Below are 10,311 nucleotides of genomic sequence, written 5' to 3'. Positions count from 1 at the left end.
TTGAAATTATTGAATGCATATTTTTGTTTCAATTTGCTTAGAATTCAATTAAAAAGAATTATCTCAGTACCAAATTAATTTTTTCTTGTTTATTCATTCATAAAATTAATCTCAAAAATTTTTCTTTTGACAGATCAACAAAATGTAACATTTAGTCGTTCCTAAATCAAAGTTAACATTTTGTAACAAAATGTAACAAAAACAAATACAACGATTTTTTTGACATAACAACAATAGTTAACATTGTTCAATAAAAGAACGGACCATAGGTGTGTTTGGTGACTTGATAAAAAAAAATTCCGTAAAACAATCACGTTAGCCGCGTTCCTGTGGAGGTGGTAGAACTCACGAGTAGATGATTGTGCCGGGCTACACGGTGATTTTTCAATCGCTTAAAGCCTGGTACGCTGCTCGCGCTAAATTGTAGGTTGTAGCTCCCATACAAATTATCGAAAAATTTTATCTGAGCTAAAATGGATCCCATACAAATTATCGATAACTTGTATGGGAATTTTATCTCAGCTAAAATTTAGCGCGAGCAGCGTACCAGGCTTAACCAGTCAGGTTGTAGGTGAGTTGTACAAACGTGTTTCAGCCTCGGATCAGGAATTTAACTCGCCGATTTCGCCGGATGAGCAGTGGATCAACTTTGGTTCAAGGATGGATTTAGCAATTTCAACCTATATGGACCTATAACCAGTGCTAAAAATCAATTTTCCTACCGAATTCAGAAGATACAAATTGCTGAGCCACGGATTAAATATTTGTACAACTGGCCCTAAATCCATCCTTGTACCAGAGTTGATCCACTGCTAATCCGCCGAAAAAGGATTTTTTTCTTATAAAATGAAGCACAAAAACGTCAAATATCAAATTTTGCACCATTGTATTTTATTTTTGCAAAAGTGTAAAAGTGTAAAAAAAATTGTAGTTTGTATATTTGGTTGTTTTATTTTAAGAAAATGTTACACTTTTGCACTTTTACAACAAGACCATTTGCATCGAATCGTGAATACCCCTAATGTTTCTTATTTAAATTTTTGTTATCTAAGAATTTAGAATAAATAATAATTAAAAATACTTTAAAGTTTATAGATTAAAAATTGCCGGTGTTGCCGTTTTGATTTTTTAAATTTAATTGAAGATTTTTGTGAACAAAAACAAATTTTTTTCAAAAATTTTTCTTAAATTTCATAAATTAATTGATGCCAAGAGATTGTCTAGGAAATTCAAGGAAAAAAAATATATGAGAGTGAGGGACAATCTTCCATAGTTCAAGCGATAGATGCAATTTTCTTATTAATTGACTTCAAACACAAAAAAAAAATATTTGAACACAACACCTACAATATTCAAATATACATTTTTCAAAAGCTAGAAGCTTAGTCATATATGTAAAATTAAAATTAAGTTAATTGAATGAACGGCTTTTGAAAGAATGGTAATTGAACTCAGATTTTTGAAAAAAAAAATTATTGAAAAAATTTTAACATGTCGTTTATTAAACTCTATTATTAAAACTATGCGCTCGCAACCGCACTCGACGGATGAAAACTTATGGAAAACAACAACAATTGACATTAGCATCCGACTCCATCCGCCAGCAAAAAAGTGTAAAAATGCAAAATTTTGTTTTTTACTACTACAACTACAATAGACAAATTTTGCACCATTGTATTTTATTTTTGCAATAGGGTTGGGGTATAGAAAAAGTGTAAAAGTGTAAAAAAAATTGTAGTCTGTATGTTTGGTTGTTTTATTTTAAGAAAATGTTACACTTTTGCACTTTTACAACGATACAATACCATTTGCATCGAATCGTGAATACCCCTATTGTATTTTTCAGGCTTGTAAAAGAATGCAATCTTTTGTGAATGCAGTCTTTAACATTCAGTTACACAATTCCAACAAAAGATTGCATTCATTGACTTACACTTGAGAATGCAAAAGACTGCCAAGGAATGGAAAGATTGCAAAAAGAATGCAAAGACTGCATGCAGTCCCAAAAGACTGCAATCATTTGAATGCAGTCAATTGATTGGGTAAAAAAAAAGATTGCAATCATGATTGGTGATTGCAAAATTTGAAGTCTAAGTCCCAAGTGTAAGTCAATGAATGCAATCTTTTGATTGAACTCATTAAAGATTGCATTCAAAAAAGATTGCAATCTTTTACAACTCTGGTATTTTTAGGAGAGACATTTAAAAGAACAGCATAAGAGCAAAAATTTGGAATAAAATCTTACGAAATCACTAGGTATAAATATTTTTCAGAAAGGTGGCCGTTTTGGAAATAAAAGATATTTTATTTCTTATGAAATTATTCAATACGTCTTTATTGATTTGATTATAAACAAGAATTGATTATTGAAAAATATGAAAATTGAAAACTAATAATTTGATGAAACGATCGAAATATTAATTTAAAGTAAAACGTAAACAAAGTAGTAACAAGTAATAAAAAGTAAATGTAGTGGCTATCGCCACACTATTCCCCTACGGAATGAAAAAAAAAAAAAAATGTTTTATCTATAGCGGTTCGGTGGTCGTACATGCCTTCCGGATCGAGTTGTTTTGAATTTTGAGTGAGGTAAAGATGTTGATGTTGATGTTTTAGTAAAATCTTCTTGTAAGACGAAGGCTGGTTTTACTCTATCGATTGAAACTTTTATAATTTGATTATTGATTTTTAAAGAAACATTCTTTTCATCTCTTGATGTAACTTCATATGGCCCTTTGTATGGTTGTTGAAGGGATCTTCGAATGGGGCCAATCCTTAGAAAAACATAACTACAGTTGTTCAACAGTTCTTTAAACACAAATGACCCATGTTGAGAATGTCTTGAGGCTGGTATAGGTCGTAGGCGTGAAATGCATTTTCGAAGACGATCAAGAAAATGTGAAGGATCAATAACTTCATTTTGTGTCGGTTTTGCAAGAAATTCTCCTGGCAGTCGCAGTGGTTCACCATAAACCAATTCTGCTGACGTTGCCTTAATATCTTCTTTGAAAGCAGACCTTATTCCAAGCAAAACAAGTGGAAGTGCTTCAATCCAATTTTCATTAGAATGAGCCATGATTGCAGCTTTTAACTGCCGGTGAAAGCGTTCAATCATACCGTTCGCTTGAGGATGCCAAGCCATGGTGTGGCGGAGTTCGATACCAAACTGTTTTGCGACATCTTTAAAGGTATGTGAGGTAAACTGAGATCCTCTATCTACAGTTAGTTTTTCGGGGCATCCAAAACGGGATATCCAACACGATAATAGTCCCATAGTGACAGACTCGGCTGTAATAGTTTGCAATGGACATACCTCTGACCACCGAGTGAATCGATCGGTGATTGTAAGGCAATATCGGTAGGAGTTAACTGGTGGTAACGGTCCAATTATGTCGGCATGCACATGTGAAAATCGAGTAGATGGTGTTGCGAAATTTCCTAAAGATGATTTAACATGTCGAGATACTTTGGAGCGTTGGCAAGAGATACAACATCGGGCCCAAACACGGCAATCTTTGCGCATTGAAGGCCAAACAAAGCGGTCACCAATTAATTTTGTTGAAGTTTTGGCTCCTGGGTGGCTCATGTTGTGCAGAGTTTCAAAAACCTGACGACGATAAGACTTAGTTAAATATGGTCGTGGCTTACCTGTCGATGTGTCACAATAAAGATGCATCGATGTTCTAGGCATCAAAACTTTCTTTAAAATGAGGGATGTGGTGTTGTTCGCGAGAAGATTTGAAGTTCTTCATCTTCTTCTTGTGAAACTGCGAGGGTTTGATAATCGACAACGGAAGATATGGCTTCAATGCGGGAGAGAGCATCGGCAACAATATTATCTTCTCCTCCAATATGTTGAATGTCGGTAGAGTACTGAGCAATAAATGTAAGATGATTTTGTTGAACAGGTGAAAGTTTTTCTCGTTTTTGTTTAAAAGCGTGAACCAAAGGTTTGTGGTCAGTATAAATTGTAAATACTTGACCTTCCAACATATGACGAAAATGTTGGACTGCTTCATATATTGCTAGAAGTTCTCGATGGTAAGTTGGCCAAGCGTTCTCTCTCTCAGATAATTTCTTTGAAAAGAATGACAAGGGTTGTCAACTGCCTTTTATCTTCTGCATTATACAGGCTCCAATTGAGTGGTTTGATGCATCAGTAAAAAGACCAAGTTCTGCTGCGGATGGACAAGAAGAGTTGCGGAAGATAAAGCGGCTTTACAACTCTTGAAGACTTCTTCTAACTCTGGTGTCCATGGAACTGGTTGAGATCCTTTGAGTTGAGGATTGCTGATGGCATTGTGAAGTGGAGCTTGAATCTCAGATGCTTTTGGGATGAATCTTCGGTAGAAATCTAGCATTCCAAGAAAACGACGAAGGCCTTTTGCTGTTTTCGGGAGCGGGTAGTCTTCAATAGTCTTAACACGTTCTTTGGGAGGTTTGATTCCTTCAGAATTTACCGTGTATCCAAGGAACTTTACTTCTGAAGCAACAAAAACGCACTTTGATGGATTTATGACCATACCATAATTTGAAAGTCGTTCAAAAATTAGGCGCAAGTGGTTCATATGTTCTTCTGTGGTCTTGGAATAAACCAGAATATCGTCTACATATGTGAAGCAAAAATCCAGTCCAAATAGAATTTCATCCATCAAACGTTGGAAGGTGTTTCCAGCATTCCTCAGTCCAAAAGTCATAAACATAAACTCGTAGGAACCAAATGGAGTTGTAATGGCTGTTTTGCATACTTCATCAGGGTTAATGGGAATTTGTTGATATGCCTTCAACAAATCAATAGTTGAAAACACATTGCTTCCATTGATGTTGTAAGTGAAATCATGGATATGACGAGAAGAGTACTTATCTGGAATCGTTCGGGCATTCAATGCACGATAATCTCCACAGGGACGCCAACCATTATCGCCTTTAGGTGCTAGATGAAGTGGTGAACACCATGGGCTATCTGAAGGTCGGATAGTTCCAGCAAGTAACATGTCAGCAAATTCCTTCTTGGCAATCTTTAGTTTTTCTGGAGCCAATCGACGAGGGCGACACTGTATTGGAGGGCCTGGTGTTGTGCGGATATGATGCACAGTTTTGTGCTTAATAACTCTAGGCAAACCAGCAGGACGAGTAATTTCTTGAAATTCAGTCAATAAAGCAGTGCATGGCCATGAAATTTGAATTGTTTTCACACTGTTGTGCTGAATTGAAGTGGTTTTTCCAGTTGATTGAAGTCCAGTGTATGTGTCGATTAGGCGTTTCGATTGACAGTCAGGTAGCAAATGATAGTGGGCAAGGAAGTCTGACCCTATTATAGGAATGCTTACGTCAGCTACAACGAATCTCCAAATGAAACTTCGTCGTAATCCCAAATTCAGATCGAGGTGCAGAAATCCATATGTTTTTATTACGGTATCATTTGCAGCGCTTAAATCGTAATCAGTGGAAGGACGTCGTTTTGGTAAAAGCCGGGTTGGAAAGCAAGATAGGTCAGATCCGGTATCGATGAGGAATTGATGTTTTGAATTTTGGTCGGTTACAAAGAGACGGCTTCCAGGAACATTGCAGTCATTCGCCGTCATTATAGACTGCTGTTTTAGTTTCCCTGAAAACTACAAGGTTTATTACACTTACGTGCATTGTGCTGGTATCTGGAGTGATACCAACACCATCCTTCTCTCTTCGCAGACTTAGAACTGCTTCTTGAATTTTGTCTTCCTCGACCCTTAGAGCGATTTCGAAAAGTTCTATTCGAAGATAGCTCTGCAACTTGTCTTGTGAGAGTGTCAATGGCTTCGAAAAGGGCTTGTGAATTTTGGTTCGGTTCATTATTTGATGTTGCATGAACGGCAAAAGGAACTGGTGGTGAAGAAACTTCAACGATTTTATCAGCAAGCTCAGACAGCTGATCAGGAGAAAGATCTGATCTCGATGTAAGGATTGCTTGAACGTTCGATGGTAAACGTCGCAACCAAAGTTGTCGCAACAAATTGTCTTGCAGAACTGATGGACCAGCAAGAGAACGAAGGTGACGAAGAAATTGTGAAGGCTTTCGATCACCAAGTTCTTCATCACTGATGAGTTGTCGGACACGTTGCTCTTCTGATGCTGATAAGCGTTCAATGAGCTTCTTTTTTAGAACAGTGAAGGGGTTTTGTTCTGGGATCGAGGTTATGATATCTTCTACTTCGGAAGCCACACGAGTATCCAGCTGTGAAACAACATAATGAAATTTAGTGGTTTCATTTGTTATGTCCGAGATAATAAATTGGGACTCAGCTTGAGAAAACCATAAGCTGGGCCGTTCGGCCCAAAACGGTGGAAGTTTCACTGCCACACGGTTGATTGTTGGTTGTGTTGGAGGTCTTGCGTTTTGTTGTTGATTCTGCAGAAGTCGAGAATTTTCTTCTCGGAGAGCAGCAAGTTCAGCTTCCTGTTCTGCATTCATTTTATATTTGAATTCTTGTTAAAGATTGGTAGGTACTTATTCTAAGTCGGGGTCACCAATTTGGAAATAAAAGATATTTTATTTCTTATGAAATTATTCAATACGTCTTTATTGATTTGATTATAAACAAGAATTGATTATTGAAAAATATGAAAATTGAAAACTAATAATTTGATGAAACGATCGAAATATTAATTTAAAGTAAAACGTAAACAAAGTAGTAACAAGTAATAAAAAGTAAATGTAGTGGCTATCGCCACACCGTCTACTCGGAAAGAAGACCATGAGTATAGATGATAGTACTAAGAATAAACAAAACATCTAGTATAGTGTTGAATTTGAGAAAAAAAAATTGGATTTAAATGAGAAATTTGTTCTACAAAAGTATGACATTGAGCCCTAAGAAATTTTTTCTTTGTGGGACGCTCCTATTGATAAATCGTTTAATAGCCTGTTTTCACTAGAGCCCAAATGAGATCATTTCTCAAATGAGGTCAGTTCAGATTTTAAATTCAATTTTTTTTTCTATAGAATTCGACATTCGAAATGAGATAGTGTGAGTAATTATCTCATTTGGGATCTAGTGAAAACAGGCTATAAGGGAATTATTCTCCAGATCAAAAATTTGTTGAGGAACTTCATTGAAGTCCCATGAACATGAACTAACCTAGAAGTAAATACAAAACAAGTAGTGATATTTAACTTGTAGTGGTCTAATGTACAAAATTCGATTGCTTCATCGATAATACAATACATCGATAATTTCAAAATCAAAAAATAAATTCAGTTTGGGTGCTTTCATAATTGCATGGTTGCTTTGTTTACATGCGGTCATTTGCGATCAGACTAATGTCAGAAAAACTATTTGCGCATGTAATTTATGAACACTTTTTCTGATTTGCGTCATTTGTCAAATTTTTTAAGTTGCAATTCAGCGTCTTCTCCAAAATAACAATATATTATCTTATTCCATCCTTTAAGAAAAAAAACTTTTTTTAAAACATTTCTGTCAATATTTACAAATTTATTATATCCAAGAAATTCGCGGCTATTTTTGTTATTTTGACTTGAACTTCGAATTTCCAATTAATATTTTGACAGAATTGAGAAACAAAGAAAAGCTGTATCATCTTTTACGTCATGTTTCTTCTTTCTTTAAGTTTAAATTCATTGCGCATGAGAATTTTTTCATTTGCACATTTGCGCTGCAAATATTTGCGTTTTGCATTTATGAACACCTGACATTTGTCATTTGCATTAACGAAAGCTTTGCATTCGTCAGACTTGCGCAACCATGCATTTATGAAAGCGCCCTTTATTTTTGAAATATAAATTAAATTGTTTAAAATATGATGTAGGTTAATGGTTTTGCATGCTTAAAAAAAAGAATTTCATGATTTTAGCACTTGGGGTATATTATTTATGAAACTCTTTCAAAAATGCCAATTATTTATTATGAATCTCCGCTAAATATATGAAAAATATTTTGGGATATACAGCGCAATCACATGACCACTAGTTATACTGGCGTATGTTTGGCCTAGTTTCTTTTCAAATATTTTCTAGAGAGAAAAAATAACATTCATTTGGTTCGCCACATCTTTTATAAAATCAAGAAAGAAATATCCAAAAGAAAACATGTTTATTCTCTTAATCAATTATGCTTTTAATTGTTCTAAATTCTATCTAATATAAATTATTTGAAAAGAAATTTCTTATAATATTTCATTTCAATAATACTCTCTCTAATATCATCTTCACTTCGATGAACTAGTTTCTTTTTCGGTGCACCAGCAGCAACACTCGGATTCCATCGTCTACAAAGTTCTTTAACAGTCGACACATCAATTATTCTATAATGCAAATAATTGTCGACCTTCGGCATATATCGATTTATAAACAATCTATCCATGTAGACTGAATTACCTGCCAATGGACACTTGCCTTTGGGAATGTTGGCTTTAAGAAATTCAACCAACATCTCTTGAGCCATTTCTTCACTAATATTCGAACTTCTACACTTGTCAATTAGCTTTGTTTCGGCATGGTGCTTCATGCACCAATCGTTCATATTTTCTAATACTTCATCGGGTTGGTGGACCTCAATGTTGGGACCTTCGGCAACTATATTAAGGTCTTTATCGGTTATTATGCAAGAAAGTTCTAATATTTTGTCCCGGCTTACGTCTAACCCGCTCATTTCGAGATCCATCCAAACAATCCAAGTGTCTTTGCCCATTGTGGTTGTGGTTGGAGCAAATTTAGTTAGATAACGGAGGGAATTTCGATTGAAAATTTGATGTGCAAGTGGGATTTGATTTGCACTTTTCGATATGGTGCGAATTACTGATTTTAGCATTTGTTATTGAAAAGTTATTTATAATTAAATAATTTAATAAACTAATCTCTGTTTGAAAGAGTTTCAAATATATGCACGTTTTTTTTAAAGACGTCAAACTTGTCAAATACGACATTTATGGTGGGCGTTCAAGGTTCAAGATAAAAAATTGCGTTCCAGGTTATAAGAAAAATAATAATAAGAAAATTGTGAATTGGAACGAATTCGTTTCAAATTTGTTCAATAACAGTGGTCAACAAAATTGCACCTTTTTTATGTATTATGAAGTTTCTTAACTGTTTTTTTTACTAATTCGGCAGCTCTGATTTCAAATCTTCCTAGAGTTTTTTGTTCTAGTAGCTCTAGTTTGTGTGTAGATAAAAATTGATTATTGAGATTTTATAACTGGAATATCTCGAAAACTTGAGCTAAAGGCTTGGCCACACCGGAGGGTAGGCGGTAGCGGTACGGGTAGCGGTAACGATATTTGTATGAAAAAAATTCCACATCTGAACGTTGATATGTCAGTTTGGAATTTTTTTCATACAAGTACCGTTAACTCTACCCGTACCGCTACCGCATACCCTCCGGTGTGGCCAAGCCTTAATAGAAAAATTCTGGGGTCGAACTATGGCATACATTCGTTAACGTATTGACTATTGCTCTCTCTATGCCGTAGTTCAACCCCTGTGCCTACGTTCTGTAACTCTCGCATCGAGAAATTTCTCGCATGAAACACGCAAATCGGAACAAAAATAATGTGAATCGACACAAAAATCATTTTCTCACATTCGTTTGTTTCTATGAACAAAATTTTCTCGCCTTGAAACATTTCTGAATGAAAATGCTTGACAGACTGGAAAAATGTGAATAAAACTGTGTCTGTAAGAAAATAATCGAGAAAATTTCTCGATTGAACTGCCAAAATTTCTCACAAGCAAAAAGGATGCGAGAAAGTCAGATATTTGAAAAAAAAATTGATAATCTTGCATTAAATGTGAGATGTTACTACTGAAAATCCCAAGTAACAATTTAGCTTTCATAAGGGTCAATGCAAGCTATTTTTTGGCTTTCATAACAAGAAGGACAGGTCTTATGCAAATCATTTTGGCGCATTTTACCGAAATTGCATAGGACTTTCCTTCACAGGTAATCCACAAGCTAATAGCTTGTGACAAACAGCTAAAAATGGCTTTACGGAGGTCTTCCTGCAGAGGGTTTATCTAATGCACAAACCGGATTACTTGCGTAGGATGTTATAATAAGGCCTTATAGAAGTTGTTGTAGGTGTTGTAGAAAATGCATAAAAAAAAGAATTAATTGAATTTTATTTCATTTTTTTTATTTTCTTTTGATTGTTTCTGTTTTGTATTTTCTACATATTTTATATTTATTTTAATTTTTTCCTATTTTGTTTCTTTTCCTTTTTTGGAAATTCCACTGCTTTTTCGGTTGTTCTGAAATAATGAGAATATTATTTTAATTGAAAAAGAACACATTTTTTTATTTTCATCACATAGCC

At 34.9% G+C, this 10,311-nt stretch overlaps 2 protein-coding genes across 2 annotated transcripts; both read right to left on the bottom strand.

Moving 5' to 3' along the window:
• Nucleotides 1–5,599: 5,599 nt before the first annotated feature.
• On the bottom strand, nt 5,600–6,451 carry LOC129915040 (uncharacterized). Its single transcript, XM_055994495.1, has one exon. The coding sequence runs from the start codon at nt 6,449–6,451 to the stop codon at nt 5,600–5,602; it is 852 nt and encodes a 283-aa protein (XP_055850470.1).
• Nucleotides 6,452–8,074: 1,623 nt separating this feature from the next.
• Nucleotides 8,075–8,911, bottom strand: LOC129915773 (probable oligoribonuclease). The gene has a single exon (XM_055995449.1). The coding sequence runs from the start codon at nt 8,808–8,810 to the stop codon at nt 8,148–8,150; it is 663 nt and encodes a 220-aa protein (XP_055851424.1). The 5' UTR covers nt 8,811–8,911; the 3' UTR covers nt 8,075–8,147.
• Nucleotides 8,912–10,311: the final 1,400 nt, after the last annotated feature.

Source organism: Episyrphus balteatus, chromosome 3, assembly GCF_945859705.1.
Source record: "Episyrphus balteatus chromosome 3, idEpiBalt1.1, whole genome shotgun sequence".
Lineage (NCBI taxonomy): Eukaryota > Metazoa > Arthropoda > Insecta > Diptera > Syrphidae > Episyrphus > Episyrphus balteatus.
Note: the sequence above shows the minus strand (reverse complement) of the source record. Positions and strands in the feature narration are given on the sequence as shown.

What these genes read in the sequence shown, in the direction of transcription:
- LOC129915040 (XM_055994495.1), bottom strand. Translation starts at nt 6,451, where the DNA reads ATGAATGCAGAACAGGAAGCTGAACTTGCTGCTCTCCGAGAAGAAAAT.
- LOC129915773 (XM_055995449.1), bottom strand. Translation starts at nt 8,810, where the DNA reads ATGCTAAAATCAGTAATTCGCACCATATCGAAAAGTGCAAATCAAATC.